Raw genomic sequence first — 16,197 nt, forward strand, 5'->3', positions numbered from 1 at the left:
TACACAGAAAAGGCCTGGGTGCCAGAGGCTGCAGAACACCAGACGCACTTCTCATCTGCAAGTGGAGCTGGGAACGGTGGCTCCACACAGGGGCAGATGTTAATTTGTTTAGTGTTTGGTGGGTTTGGGGTATTTTGAGGGGCTAGGGGGGTTATTCAGGACAAGATTTCTTCTTTTTCATTGTATTTCTCTATACAGCACTGCATCAAATGTCTTCAACTGAAGTGCTGCACACCGCAGCCACTGCGCTATTCTCACCCAGCGAGATAAAAACGATAACTGAGAACACTGCCAGATCTGTTTGCTATGATCGGCTCCTCCCCGGCTCTGGTATATCGGTCAGTAAACGCACTTTCTCCCCGCTCTAAGTGAAAGCCGATACAGTCCCATCATTTAATACCCTGTATGCAAGCTTCAAAAGAAAAGAGGTCTCATCGAATTACACCTTGTCTGCCCTAGAAGCCCTCGCAGAGCAGTTCTGCATCTGCAGGGCACGGCAGCGCGTATCACTGCCCCGGCTGAGCCAGTTCCCCGTCCTGCATCCCAGCTTGAAGTCTCCCCTGATGCCCTAAGACATAAGATGTGTAGCTTTCTGCTGTTGTACCTCAGTAGCTGCTCCCTCAATATTTAATCTTGCAAGCTGTTTATCACACAATATCACACAGTATCACAGTATGTTTGGGATTGGAATGGACCTCAAAAGATCATCCAGTGCAATCCCCCCATGGAGCAGGAACGCCCAGGTGAGGTCGCACAGGAACATGTCCAGGGGGGTTTGAATGTCTGCAGAGAAGGAGACTCCACAACCCCCCTGGGCAGCCTGTTCAGTGCTCTGTTACCCTCACTGAGAAGAAGTTTTTTCTCAAATTTAAGTGGAACCTCTTGTGTTCCAGCTTGATCCCATTACCCCTTGTCCTATCATTGTTTGCCACCGAGAAGAGCCTGGCTCCATCCTCATGGCACTCACCCTTTATATATTTATAAACATTAATAAGGTCACCCCTCAGTCTCCTCTTCTCCAACCTAAAGAGCCCCAGCTCCCTCAGCCTTTCCTCACACGGGAGATGCTCCACTCCCTTCAGCATCTTGGTGGCTGCGCTGGACTCTCTCCAGCAGTTCCCTGTCCTGCTGGAACTGAGGGGCCACAGCTGGACACAAGATTCCAGGTGTGGTCTCCCCAGGGCAGAGCAGAGGGGCAGGAGAACCTCTCTTGATCTACTAACCACCCCCCTTCTAATACACCCCAGGATGCCATTGGCCTTCCTGGCCACAAGGGCCCAGTGCTGGCTCATGATTATCCTGTTGTCCACCAGGACCCCCAGGTCCCTTTCCCCTACACTGCTCTCTAATATGTAATTTCCCAACCTGCACTGGAACCTGGGGCTGTTCCTGCCCAGACGCAGGACTCTACACTTTTCCTTGTTAAATTTCATCAGGTTATTCCCCACCCAGCTCTCCAGATCTGTGCTAAGCGGCGGGGTTCATCTTTTTCTGCACTCGAAATTTGCTTCCCTCTTGTTTGAATGCGGCGAAGGCCACTCTTAGACCTCAAGTCAAAAAAATCATTCTGTCTTAACGCAGTGAGAATCAAGGTGGTTTTCTTCCTCTCCTTTGAAAGCATAATAGAAAATTTTGGCCAGGCGGTACCTTTGCATTTCTTTGCATTTTTATTTATTCACCCCAGCCTTAGTTTTTTCAGTATGCAAAACAAAGACAAGCCCGCAGGCAGCCAGGCTGCATCTCCGGAGATGCCGGCAGCTGCCCCAGCCGCCTCGGTGCCAGGGCTGTGCCGCCTGGCCAGCTGCGGCGCAGGGCACGCAGCCACGGCACCGGGGCTGCCAAAGCGGCACCTCGTCGAGGCGCCGCTGCCCGCCCAGCCCGACCCCGCGCTCACGGGGAAGGAGCTGCTGCCGCCTTTCAGCTGCGGGTCTGCTCTCCAAGAGACCATCCGCTCCGTGTGCGACCTGAGCGAGACTTTGGTGCGTGACTCGGACGTCCAAAGGAGCCGATGAGCTACCCACTAGCCGCACCAGAAGAAATACGTATTGCTGCATACGAAGCGGCGCACAAAGCATCCCCAGCTTCTTGGGACTAGACTAGACAAGCATGAAGCTAAAGCATTTAGCGCTTTCATGGCAGACACGAATCACTCAGCTGTTGGGGCATACAATCCCCCGTGTTTTCAGCACTAGCTAGGCCAGGGAGTCTTTTTCATGGATATTCTTCAAGACAGAAGTAATTTAAACTCCTGAATGCAACTCATCCTACAGGATCTATTTTCTGAGCAGTGTGGGAAGGTACCGGCCTGCACAACCATTTATTAGCACAAATAGGAGTGTACGTTTAACTCTGCGCAACGGGTAGAACAAAGGATTATTAAATAAAATTCCGATTAGTTCTGCTGAAAGTAAAATACCAGCTGGAGCCTGGGGTAACGCCGGCATGCGATCGGCAAACATGTGCTGCCAGTGCATCTGCACACTCATACACACCGGCTCTGGCCACAGGGAGCCTCACACAGGAGCAGCAGAACCGAGGCGAGACTCATCGTGCTGCGGTCACTCAGGTCCTGCACCCCGCCAGCCAAAGCCTTTGGCCCAACAGCACTGGTCTTAGCTGCACAACAGGAACCACGCTGATAAAATCCGAGTTTTCCGACATGATGCCACCCTAGCTGTGCTTTGCTGGCTCTGCAGGTGGCCCGCTGCCACCCAGCACAGCTACCGCATGGTCCCACCGGCTGGGAACACGGGCACGGCGCATCGCTCAACCTACCTGGGACGGCACCCGCAAGCCGGCCTGCCTAAGTGCGGCCATGTTCATTAACAACTCGTCATTTAGATCCTATTGCACAAGTTAATGAAGCCACTTGGCGAGAGGGCAGCTTCCCCCGGCACAAGATAAATAATGTATATAAAAGGGGGTTGGGAGCGAACCGGCGCATCCTTGCAAGGTCATGCTAGAATGCATCAGTGGCTGGGCTCCTCTGGTAAGAAGCCCGGAGCTATTTATGACTCACGTAATTAATTAATGCCAACGGGCGCTCTGCTGCAGGCACGTGGGAGACCAAAGGGAAATACGAAGCAGGCAGGTTAGGAAATGTAGTGGAGGTGGGGGAGAAGGATGACATTTCTTGCAGCAAGACACGCTTTTGAAGTAATTATCAACAGTCCAAATAGCTAGCAGCTCTTTTGGCTACATCGGTACAAAATCAATTAGGAGCTTAAAAATAAAATGAAATAAATGATCAGCTCGCATTTCAGAGGGCAGCAAGAATAACAAGTAGCCATGTGAGGGAGGGCAGTTGCATCCTGAGCACGGCACAGCGGCAGCCCCACAGATCCTCAGACTCCACGGTGCTGTCCACAAATGGTGTCACCAGTAGAGGGAGCGTCGTTAATGCCTTCCCAACTGTAAATGGGTTTGGATAAGGAGTAATAAGCAAAACTGATGGTTTGATTTTATATGTCCCTCAAGTCTGAAGGGCAAGTTTAACAGACGCAGGAGAAAGGAGCAAAGGGTAAAGGGAAAGGTGGGTGTACACCTCGAAAGCTGAATCCCTGCAGGCACTGAGGCCTCCTGACATACACCTTCATTTTCTGGAGCCAGGAGCTAACCAAAACTCCCGGATCACATTAAGAAAGGGACCACATCTGTGGCTTTTCTGCTTCAGTTTGCAAGACTGCAGTCTCACAGCGAACACTCAACATGTGGCGGTGCTGAGTCACGACACTGCGCTCGCACAGACTGTTTGAGGACAACGAGAGCTTAACCTGATTTTGTCCCTTTGTTTGTCCTCTGCACAGGGGAGATCAATCAGTTCCACTCCCTGCCTTCACATCCCCATGCATCCAGTGCCTCATACGTTATACAGCAAAACGGTAAGCACAAATAAAACGCACCCTTTCCCTTCGGTGGTGTCCTAACATCTTTTTGGTCTGTCCCTCTCCCACCCAGCCCTGTACCCTCTCTCATGTCAGAATATCTTTTATCAGGTCCCAAATGTATTCACGCGTTGTTCCAGCTCCCCCATATCACAGCTGCCTGCAACAAATGCCTCACACAACGAGGACCGCGAATTTGCTTACAAGCCAGTGTTGTTTTCCATTTCTACTTCTACGTGCTGGTCTTTTCTCTCTGGGCACTGGCAGGGGCCAAGCAGCACAGCACCAGTCTGACATTGCCATCTGGATGAGCAGGAGAGGCTGCCTGCAGCCTCAACCCCCATTGGCAAAGCCTGGGAGGCTGCAGGATGCTCCTCTTTGAGCCTCATCCACCTCCAGGGGCTGGTGGGACTTGCTTCCTACCCTCTGATCGCTGCCAAAGCCCTCAGATCCCGGCTGGTGGGACTCCCTACCGCTGCCTGCTATTTTTCCGGAGCAAAACCATGCAAATCAACAGCAGAGATTAAAAAAAACACATGAGAAGAGTAAGTGAAATGGCAGTTGGTTTAGTTTCATAAATATATATGAGTGAGTAGAACAAGAGCAACAAAGCACTCCTTTCTGGTGGGCTGCGAATCCACACGAGCCTGAGTCTCCAGGGTAAAACACAAGCGAAGTAAACGACAACATGAACACCCACTTAACATTCGTGCTACATACTCCTGATCTGAGCCTCACCAGCTTTAAGAACACTCTGCTAAATGCTGCAATGCTCCCAATTACGAGTGATCTGGATTGTTTATTTTCTAAACAGATTTCCCCCCCCTCCAGGAGATCCTGTAAGCCTGAGACAAAAGCAGCCTTGATGAGGTGTTTCAACCTCTTTTGGCTATGCAATATCCACAGCTGGCTCCATTTCCCTAATTGTTTCATACTGACCTTGAGGATATTTCGGCCATTAAACGACTCCCGTTCCTTGAAAGATGATTTACCAGTCATTGTATTGTTTCGCTCGTCGGCTGTAACAAGAAAAGCCACCACCAGAATGAGCTTCAGATGGGAGAACTGTGTGTGCCGTACTTCACCCCCCGCTCTCTCCCTCCCCAAAGTCAGCTGCCAGCTAACAAACCATCTTTGCCCAGTTCTTAGTGCAAAAAAACCCACTTCCACTTTGGTTTTAAAGAGGACAAGGCTGAATGCACAGGAATTATTGCTCCTGTTGGGATGACCTACGTTACCTGGAGGAAAGACCCTAATGCTAGGGGGATTCTGTAGGGCTGATGGCTCAGCGCAACACATCTGCTTCTCTCTGGCTCATTTTAATCCCACATCCTGCCAGGGTGAGAGTCAGTGCTGTGAGCGCTTGCATCGCCTGGAATGGCACCAAATACCAGCCGGAGCAAGCGAGCGCAGCGCCAGCACCTATAGAAACCTCTGCTGCCTGCTCCGGGAAGCACATACGTGCGGCGCGTATGCTTCTGCGGGGTGGGCACGCAGCCACGCGCACAGGCATTAAGAATAGCAGCCTGGGCCTATAGCAACTGCCAAATGCCTACATCTTAGAGCCACTTCCCCAGAGCATGTCTGGATTTTTATATAATCCCTAAGAACATGATCTGGGCTTTCCACAGGACCTCTGCCTCCCTCAGTGAATACATTCAATATTTCTTTTTCATCTCCAGTATTAACTATGAAGTCCCACTCACATCTGGCAGGCCATTCAAATCCTGTATTGAATATAAAGTGACTTTTAGGGCTATCTGTGTAATGCTATCAGCATTGTGTCTCAATGCCTCACACGCTTCATAGGGTTGTGCAGAATCTCGACTCACGAAGCCGGACACAGCTCACGGGACGCCACAGCAGCACTTTGGACTTACGTTTTCACCAGTTTTCAGGGCTCAATTTGAGAGAGCTAAGCGTCATTCTGTCTTAACGCAGTGAGAATCAAGGTGGTTTTCTTCCAGGGTTTCTACCATCTGAATATACTTCTCTGGCTTCAGTAGCAGCCATCCCCAATGTCTGCTGCTGGGTACCCAGAAAACCCTAACACAAACCATCTTGCTGTGATCGCTGTCCAGACAAGAGACTCTGGAGAATACCTGACATAACCTACCGGCATCGCACAGAGGCCGCTACACCAGAGGAAGCTACAAAATGCTTTAGTTTGATGCTGCCAAGGCTTGCAGACTATCAGTGCCAGATCAAATGCATGTTTGCACATGAAGAACAAGGCTGTAATATGCCGCCCCTCCCTAAATGCGGTGCACCCGAGGCTGCTTTCTAAAGCAACACAATAAGAACGATGCTACAGCCCACTAGAGCAGCCAGTCTTTTGGCTACACGCTCCGTAACAGCTCACATTCAGCCTCATAGCTATCTGAATGCAATTTAATGAGAAAGACACCAGAACGACGTTCCTAAAACAACGGGCAATCTTTAACTTGACCAAAGAGGATCAGGTTTTCATCTTGTTTAAAGGTCAGCACAGCACATCGAGTTGTTACTGAATTTTGGTTTAATGCTGGGGCACACAGAGCCCAAAACCTCACGTGGTACTTGAATTCATTCTTCTCTGGCCCAGATCTTGTGAGTGCTGCTGGGCAATCGTGTTTCTGAAGCTCAGGATCTTAGAAAAGATCCAGCAAGTGCTCAAAGCATGCCTGCCTTCTCCAGCTCTGCTGGCTGCTTTTTCATTTGCTTCCAGGTTTTATTTAGTGACAGCCCCATACAACCTTGTAGGAATTTTTGAGATTAATAAAAATAATGAATAATAATCACAACATTCGAAAAAAGAAACGTAAAAGCCAACAAAACACTTCCTGTATGGAGGTACTACTTCAAATGCGTTTATTAGTAAGGATGAGGTATACGCACCGCTTGGATCTTTCCTGAAGAGAGTGTTCATGACTGTAGCATGCAGTTTCACCCTATCCCATTCTTTAAGCATCAGGCCAGAGGCTACAAACCTTTCCACCAGTTGATCAGCAATCATTTGCAACCTGCGAAGGCGAAAAGAGAAAGAACAGAGCAGTGTAAACCAAGGAGAAATCCCTGCATTGTCAGCTTCTCGCTTTTCAGCCAGGGAGGGCAGCGTGTGTGAAATGAAATGAAATCTCTGCACGGACACGGGGAAAGGGAGTCTCTGATGAAAAGTGACCACAGCCATGAAAATTTAGTTTGAATGCAAAAAGTTCTGGCTGTTTTGCAAAGCCTCCTTGGCGGTGACTTCTGCTGCAAAAACTCCATGAAGAAGGGCAGATTTAGCATAGCTGAGAGCTTGTTCGCAGTGACAGATGTTGTTGGGACTTAAGGATGCATCTTTCTACTGCCAGGAAACACAATGTGACTCTCCGTATGAATGCTAAAATCTGCAGAGCCCCAGGGGGGCTTAAGCATCTCAGTTCCTTGGAGTACCTGCTCTGCTCAGGGACTGTGAGCTGTACAGTGCACCGGGCTGGAGCTCAGACCTTCTCTGTCCCAAACAAGCACCCCAGTCACTGGGATTAACTCTGGGAGTGCCCATAACGTGGTGGCAGAGGGCACAAACCCCGAGAGCACAGCCTGGTGAACGGTCCAGCTTCGGAGCTCGCGAGCAAACAGAATCAAAGGAAGCGTTGCCACCTTCTTGTCTGGCCTCAGGCAGGGATGAAAGCGGCTGTGGCTGCCGGGATCTGTGGGCAGACTCGTCCTAGGACAGGCAGGAGATCGGAGCAGTGCACTCGCGTATCCTACGTCTACAGAGCTGAAGGAACTTCCAGGCTGCTGTTGTCCCCCACAAAATTCCTGCAGTGCCCCAGCCTTACCAAAAGCAGCAGGGATGCAGTTCAAGAGCCCCCGTGTGACAATTCTGAGACTCCCAAGCTACCGATTGTCGTGGTTTTCTACCGCTTTCTGGTTTTACATCAGTGATTTTTAAAATTAGCAACGGCAAAGATTAAATGAATATCATTACAGACAATACTAAAACAAATTAACGGAGAATAGCTCAAGTGAAAGTGGTGCTTTATTACGTTATAAAGTTAATCAAGGAAATAAAACAAATTAGAATGAATTATAATGGAAATTATTTGCCATGTGGGAGGTATCAGAGCATGATCCCTCCCTCAGTCTGAGCCATTATATGTGCAGCAGGGCTTGCCAACCTCTAATTCTGTCTGCAGTTATGCAAGCTCAGTCAGGGTAAATCAAATCTCCTGCTTTATAGCTTAAGCTGATCAAGATCATCCAAAGATCAGGAAGGAACTCCACCCCTCAGCCGTGCCAGGAACTCCACAGAGCTAGAAAGACGTCTTGCATGAGACAGGAAGGCACACACCTCTGAAACGTGGGCTGCAGCAGCCTGATCCAGCACCGCGAGCCACGTGGCTGCCGCTCTCCTCCAGTATTGGCCTTGTGGCTGAGAAACTCTGCTTCCTACCTGCTTTCCCCATTTTCCTGAGCAAAGCACAGCAGGTTTTAGCAGGCAAGAGGTGCAGGGAGCTGCTTAGTGAGCAGTTTAGTGATGATCCATCTAGCAGACCAGAAAATGAAGCAGTTTTCTGGAGGAATCAACATTTGTTCCCTCCTTATAATCACCATTTGTCCAGCACTGTGTCTGCTGGAATCTCAAAGGAAGCGAAAGAAGCTTTCACTGCTCTCCATCAACACAAAAGTATCTTCTTTCCTCTCTGCAAAGCTAAATGTTTGCTTGCTAACACTTCAAAGAACTATATTAGGGGAGAAGCGCCAGATGAATTAATTCACAGGTGAAGGCAGGACTGGCCTGGGCCAAGGATAATTTCTCGGCCCTCTCTGAGCACGCTGCTATGCAAAAAGCAAAAAGGTGTTGCGGAAAAGAAGCCTGACAGCCTCCGGGTGCCAGGCAAAGCACGAGATCGGGGTTTGGCCAAAACCTCAGCTAACAGACTGTCCACTTCCAGCCCTACTTACACTCTTACACCGAAGGGCATTGGGGTCACCCAGTGTGCGCCTCCATCTCGTCTTTCTGAGCGCTCCTGCCTCCTTTCTCCCTGCGCTGCTCTTCTGTCTCCCGGCTGATCTCTAGCTTGTCCTGGTTCTCCACCCGCCCATTTGTTTTATCTCACCTCTTTCAGGGACTTCAAAGTGGAGAAGCTGAAAAGAGGAAAAGATTTCAGTTCCTCTTGCCTCCCAGCAATTCTAACATTTTCATTTTCCCACCCATTTCCTTATCCCATTTCCTATCTCTTACTTCAACACAGCCTCCAAAGAGCTGCTTTAAGCAGGGGGCCCCCTTGTCCTCTCCGCCCTCGGGGAAAGGAGATGCTAGAAGTGTCCTTTCTCCCCTCAGGCAGCCCCTGCTCACAGCCTCCTTCCTCCACCTGCACTGGTCCATGCTCCCTGCTACCTCCTGCTGTCCTCCAGTAATGGGAGCAGGCACAAAAAGGCAGCACTGCCAGGAAAAGGGCTGCTCCCCTGCCCAATTCGGCACCCACCTCACAACCAGCAGCATAGAGCACAACAGCTCTTACGCTTCTCCACTCTTCCAGAGAGCACCAAGAGAAAGGGCGGTGCTGCCACTGGTGACAAACTTGTCAAAACGAGATGGAGAAAGGTTGTCCAGACACTGGCACGTCTGTTGTTTGTAGAGCTAAAGCCATCGGCCGCAGTGGCGAACGGCACACACTGACACCAACCAGCTTCAAAATCCCCCAGCAGCGGCTCAGAAGATGGCTACGTCACACCCAGGCTGCTTACGGACACAAAAACCAACTCTGCAAGCAAGTCATGCTTTCCTGACGATCTTCTCGTGTAACTGGGTTTGAAGAATAATTAAGTGCTGCAGAATATGCCAGGCTGTCCAAACGAATCTGGATTGCAGGTTGGGAACTAGACAGCAGAGGCCAACTTGTCCTGCCTTCTAAGTCATCTCAGGAGTATCTCCTTGGCCATCTTATCACCACACCAGCCGTGACACCATTATTCAACCTGACAGACTGCTAGAGAAACAAATGACATCTTTCAGCCGCACCACCAGTGGCTGATTTAAAGAGCAAACACACCACTGCCTTAACCGGTTTAGGAAGCAAGAATGACTTTATCTTCCTGACTGCTGGCCCGCGGACGGCCAGCGGTTCCCACCGGCGTCAGACGGCAGAGGGATCTTCTGGCGCACCGCTGCTGTTGAGGAAGGGAAGAAAGGAGCATGGGGAGCTCACCTGTCCGAGCCATCCTTCATGCGGACTTTGGCGTAAAGGACGTCCATCACGGCAGGGTCATCGTTCATGTATTCCACTCCTGCCACCTCCACGGTCAGGGGCTCGCCTCTAGCAATTTGGCTAAAAGGCAAGGAACTCCGTATGTCAAAAAGCAAAACGTCGCACCTGCTTTCGAAATACAACTCATGCACGCCCTAAAAATTTGATTTAACTAGGGGAATGACATAAACCACATTTTTTGCTAAAGATTAACACAAACCTGAGGTTAAGCATGGCTTACGTGTTATATAGACTGCATGGGGCTGTGAAGTCCACTGAGTTCTTCTCTCTCCCTTATCTTTCAGGTTGTTTGCACTGGAAAAACCCAAAGACAAGAAAGGCTCCCTAATTCTAAAGCTCAAAAGTCTACAGCTGCTATTGTCTCATCAGCCGAAGAAATACTGTAAAAACATTTAAATTCATATGTTCAGTGTTTTAGACACGCATTAAGTCAACTTGTCAGTGTTCGCAGGCCATCTCAATGTGGAGATCCCCATTTACATTCCACAAACCCCATCAGCAATGAAACAGCACAAGTTCTCATTCCAGAGAAGCTCCTGCCTTCCCTGTGAAGAAAGCAATTGTGACACATCTCCTCCAGCTTGTTCATTTTTGCTGGGAAAAGCACTCGACACAGAATGCTGCTTTAAGTACATCTCAACATCCACTTACTAATGCTGGAAGTAAATAGAGCTGTTTGAAAATCTGCTTCAGCTACTCGTGCAGGATGGCGAAACAGAAAACGTGTGCGGGGTATAATACGCACTCCCACACCTGCAAACACGCCGTGAAGCGTGCCTGCTCCCAAACACGCCGCTTCCTCGCCTTTACCACCAGAACATCACCGCGATGCCCTAAGTGCCGCTGTCCCGTTTAATACCGAGGAACGTACAGGCAGAATCTGGGCAGGCAGGCGTCACAAACACAAGCGAACAATGTGAGTGTGACTCTCCTCTAACCTGGCTCAAGAAACCGCCTTTGAGATTCTCAGCAAAGCTTTCCAGGTGTGATTTCCCCTTCCAGTGTGTTCACTGGGAGGAAAACAGCACAAGCGGACTGTCGTGCACCTCACACCGAGCGCTTCGGGACAAAAGGGTCACAAAGGGCACATCTAACTTCACACGCATTTAGAAGCATAAATGAACCCTAATGAAGGTTTATGTGGGTGGAGGGGAGTCTAAATGAGTTTTCAAAGTATATTTAATCGAGTGTGGCGGGGGAAATAACCCAAAGGTTACAGTCAAGTGTTGATTTCCCCTCCACTAAAGGAAATGGAGAGTTAAAACTCTTCTCTGCCGCAGTTCAATGCACGTAAGAGGAAGCTGGCCCTTTCCAAATATTGTGGGCAGAGCCTTCCCCTGGAAATGCACTTGCAGTTCTGTTCAACAGCTCAACAACTGGAGCCAGCATTTTAAAGACAGAGGTATTATGAATTTTGGCCGTGCGTTAATTCCCACAGATATCAGCTGGCACAGCATGGCTAATTCTCCACGTACTGAGGCTAAAAACAAATAAATATCAAGGATCTGTTCTCCATGTGCACAGGCTTTGCAGAAGTAAATGAATAAAGCAATCCCTCAGGCCATCTCCAATTTCTAAGCTGAATGGAGATAAGTTAATGACGGTGTCGTTTGACCACATTTACAGTTAAAGCCCCAACATCTGCAGCTGCGTGTTAACGGGCAGCGGGAAACCCTCGGTCCTGGAGCAGCGCTGAGCTGAACGTTTCAGACCGATGGCTCACATGGTTGGTGCTGGCTTCCCTGCACGCAGCTCCTCGCATCAAGAAACGCATGTCAAGGACAGCTCAGCATCTGCTCCGAGGCGGGAGGGAACGCACGAAGGTAACGGAGCTCGTCGCCTCCTCTGCAGCAGGCAGCGAGCAGCAAAAATCGCTCGCCCAAAAATAACAGGGAGGCATGCGAGGAAAAGAAATGAGTAGAGCAGGTTTTCAGGGAATGCTGAGCGTTTGAGCTGAGAGATGCTGTCAGAATCTCGGTGATTTCGACTGCTCCCATTTGAAATGTTTCAGCCTTTTTCTACATTTCTACAGTCGAGATAGACTACTGAGGTGCTTTTCTCTCTGCTGTCCCTTGTCAAAGACAGCTTGCTGCTTTCCCCCCACTCGTGCCCTTGGCGATGACAGCCCTTTTTTATCACTTACTCTACAAAGTCCTCTTTGCATCGCTGTAGGAGGTCACACGCTTTCCGGATCTCTTGTTCGCTCAGAAGTACCAGCGTCCCGAGAGTCAGGTGAAGCTTTGCGGGGTTCTGGAACAGGCTGCTGCTGACCCCGTGATCCTACAGATCAGTCAATCCATCAGTCAATCAATCATATATAAGCATCTTATATACACAAACCCCTCTCCATCAGAGGGATAAATACTACAGAGAACAGCTACCAAGCCGCTGGCACCAAACCTTTCATCTCTGCATCACTGACCGCATTGGTGGTGACTCAAAGTCGAGATGAGAACCAAAATTTCCCAGGCTTTGCGAGCAAGCAGGCTGAGCCTGGCAAGCCAAGCGCAGCCCCACGGCGCGCACGCTCCCTGCCTGGCTTTTGAGCCGAGCTGCTGAGCGGCAGCTCATTAGGACGGGCTCTAACTCAGGACCTGGGAACAGCAGCACTCACTCGCACGGGATTTTGAGAGGAGACTTCCAGAGCTGTCCCAGCGGCGGCTGCTGCCAGCAGCAAACTCAACACAAGCCAGCACAGATTTAAAACTTCAGTGAAGTCCATGTCTTGTGCAATAAAGCCGGAATCAGCTGTAGTGACAAGCTCTGAGCACTCTCTAAATCCTGTCTAAACACAGGTTGCACCTCACAACGCAAGCACGGCTAATACAAGCCCTGATAATTACATTTCTCTTGTTCTCATGTGCCCTGTAGTTTGCTGAGATGAATTAAGTTTAAATTCCCTTTATAAGAAGAGCTACGTGTTGTTGCTGGGGAAGAGCTGTTCCCAGGTGGAGCAGCGGTTACATTCAGCTTTAAAAACCACACTCTTTTGTTCTACGATATTTATAAAAATACCTCAAGGATGGTTAACACACCCATATTAAAACAATTATTTCCACATAGTGGCCATTTCCCATCGGCGCATTAAATGACCTCAATTTTTAACTCCAGAAGAAGCCAACAGCACTTGCCAGGCCCCCCGACTGAGAATGACAGCTCTCAAGTTTCTAGCTGCGCTTCAGCGTTTGAAATAATACCTTTCCGGTGTTCAAACACTGCAGTATCTCAGCCCGTCAGAGTTTAATGCCCCACATCCCTCTCAGCATTTTTCATGTCTAATGACAACATCCATACTCTTCTCTACAGCCGTGCTTATAGGCTGGACTAGAGATGAGCCAGCCTGCAACACAGAGGCCGAGCGCTTGCCATAGGCTGGCAAAGCGCGGTGGTCCCCGGCGTGTACGTACCTCCCACCGCTGCTAATTACTTTATTGCTGACTGAAACCCCAAATTGCACTGTGCTAGTCGTAGCAGAGCAGGTTGCAAACCTCAGCACGGTGCAGCAGCCCGAAACAAGCACAGACTAAGGGTGTGAGGCTCATCAGGAGCAGAGGAAAGAGGGACGGCTCGGTCTCGCTTCTCCCCACCTTCCCCTGTCTGCGGTAAAAGTGTTTTGCCTTCCTTGAATTCATGCTGCTGTTAACGTGCATGACAGGGCATGATTTGTCTCTGTCAGCCTTTTTTCTCCAATGGTATCCATAGCCAGAGGATATTTGGCCCACCACAAAGCAATAACTTGGGCAACAGACACTGGGAGAAAGCTGGATTTATCCTTGCTGGGGACAGCCAGCCGGTGTCACTCCCACAGTGCGCACAGATGACGTACAGCAACGAGAAACTAGTTTGCAGGTCAGAAAGCAAAAGCCCTACCCTCATTTTCTGCCCCAGCACAATTCGTTCTGTTAAACATCAATCTGTCCCCAAAGCAGCGTTACCTACTGAGCCTTCCAACACCTCAGTGTGGGCTGATAGCTGACAAAGCGATGGCAAGTCACCTCCACAAGCCACACGCTACCACTGCTGGGGGAGATTAGCAGGGAAGAAGAGCGCACAGTGAGCAGGTCGAGACCTACATAATCTTCCTGGTTTACTCCCTAGTATTTCAGCCAGCTCCTAAAAACCCTGCTGCCACCCTTACTCTTTCACAGGCCAGCAGATCCCGCTTCTCCCACGCACCAAACAGATGCTACATCAGAGGTAGCTCTCCCTGGAACAAGCAATGTTTCTGTGGGCATCTTAGCAGCCTTTCAAGGCTGGATGCTGCTCGCCGAGACACAAAAAAGCTTGAACCCACTTATTTTAATCCCAGATTGAAGATACGCTGCCAGCAACCGCTGTGTGGGCTCACGGGAAGCTGTCCTGTCCGCTGGTATCAGTCCTCTGCAACCTGAGCAGCGGGGCCAGAACACAGAGCCTAGAAATACGTGTTGATAAGGAAAAAACACATCCTGGTCCACAGAGAATGACCCCAAGAGACACAATGCTGTCAACATTCTGATTTTGGGGCTTTATGAATGTCCTCAAAAGGAACCATCTCAAGGCAAGCAACAAGTACCGAAGTGAGATTCAGCATCAGAGATGGGCAGAAGGATCCACGGGGATCCACGCTCTCCGAGTGCCCCTCGGCGACAAGCTCCTCTGTCACCTGTTTTATCCTCTGTCACCAGTTTCCTCGCCTGTTGCGGTTGAAGGTGGACACTCCTCATAGCACAAGTGGCAGTGGCTCGTGGCAAGTGGTGGCTTCCAGCCCTAATGAAAGCAGAGCCCCAGATTTGGCGAGGCAAGGTGCTGCAGCAGGGAATGCCCACTTTCTACAGGGGAATCTGAAAGCGGCGTATCTGCCGGACCTCGCTGGCAGACATACTGGCTCTGTTGTCTCTAAAACTGTCTCGTTCAAACTTGGGTTCCCTAAGGATGGACTCAGAGGCAGAAGAACATCCCCTTTGCGCACCACCCATATGTGACGACTGTCCACTTTAGCTTATGCCTCCCCCGACACTGCCCTGTCATAGTCAAAAAAGACCAACTCCTTGCCGCTCAGCCTTAAAAATGCTTTTTTTCCCTCCCTTCTGCTACTTAGCCTTCTACCTTTGCTCTCCTCCTTTAGAAGGAACACAGAAAGGGCTTTATCTGGTCTTCTTGGCAAAGCTCAAGCACGTTGTTCATCCAAATCTAAGACCCTGTAGCAGAGAAACCGCAGATCACAAGACGCTTCAGGCCTTCTACACGACAAGGCAAAGGATCAAACTCCTTAGCCCTTCCTCCCTGGCTGCATCCTCTCTACTATCTTAAGAGCTTCCAATATTTGCAGACAGCTTTATGGTTTGTGTTTTCTCTTTTTTGGTTGTTTTCTCTTAATAGTAGGGTGTTACATACCCGTTACATGCCCTCTCCACCCCAATCCACAAACAAAGGAGCGAGCCAGAAAAGCAGCGTTTCCTCAGGACTGACTGAAGAGCTGTAGGCTGAAAAACCCCTCTCATTTTCCATCCCTTCCACTCCGAGATATAATATCTCGTTAGCGATGTTTGATATTTACAGGTTGCCGTGTATTACAGCAATCATATTTATTTTCCGTGCTACATGTGCAGCCTGTTAGAAGTCTGCAAACGCTGCGCTTGCACAGCTCTGAAAGACCCAACTGTGATTTTTCACGGCAATAATACTGCAAAGACTCTTCCCTTTTCCACCTGCATTCCCAGACAGACATTTCAGTTCTCCTCGCTGACACCTACGTGACTGTGCAAGGAGACTTCCAATGTCATCCAGTCATCTGGACCTCCCACTGCACCACAGCAGTAATGAGCCTGGCCAGGTGAGACACCTTCCTGTATTTATATTAAATTAGCCTCAAAAGAGTCTCCCCTCGGCCCTGCTTCATCGCCTGGCAGCCCTGAGCACAGAACAGCGCGAACAACACCTGGAGTGTTCCATATTTCAACACAAGGTTCATCTTATAAAAGGTCTTAAAGATGCACCGAGAGAAAAAGAGAAAGCATATACCCACCAACAAAACCCTATGCTATAAAATATAAATGAATGGTCGTCATGGTAACCGCTTCAGAGAGAAATAG

The 16,197-nt window shown here is 49.6% G+C and overlaps 1 protein-coding gene across 4 annotated transcripts in view; it reads right to left on the reverse strand.

Annotated features, from left to right (window-relative positions):
- The window catches only part of ASCC1 (activating signal cointegrator 1 complex subunit 1), a 35,929-nt gene that overhangs the window by 11,245 nt on the left and 8,487 nt on the right, over window positions 1–16,197 (reverse strand). For 2 of the 4 annotated variants that reach the window (XM_080347793.1, XM_080347794.1), the window contains exons 6-9: window positions 12,267–12,403; window positions 10,064–10,183; window positions 6,762–6,886; window positions 4,824–4,903 (exon numbers count right to left, since the gene is read on the reverse strand). In XM_080347793.1, coding sequence (XP_080203919.1) covers window positions 4,824–4,903; window positions 6,762–6,886; window positions 10,064–10,183; window positions 12,267–12,403 — 462 coding nt within the window. Of the gene's footprint in view, window positions 1–3,300; window positions 3,412–4,443; window positions 4,538–4,823; window positions 4,904–6,761; window positions 6,887–10,063; window positions 10,184–12,266; window positions 12,404–16,197 lie in introns of those variants that run through there. The other 2 variants (XM_080347796.1, XM_080347795.1) reach the window with 2 other exon arrangements.

Source organism: Nesoenas mayeri (genome assembly GCF_963082525.1).
Source record: "Nesoenas mayeri genome assembly, chromosome: 7".
Classification (NCBI taxonomy): Eukaryota; Metazoa; Chordata; class Aves; order Columbiformes; family Columbidae; genus Nesoenas; species Nesoenas mayeri.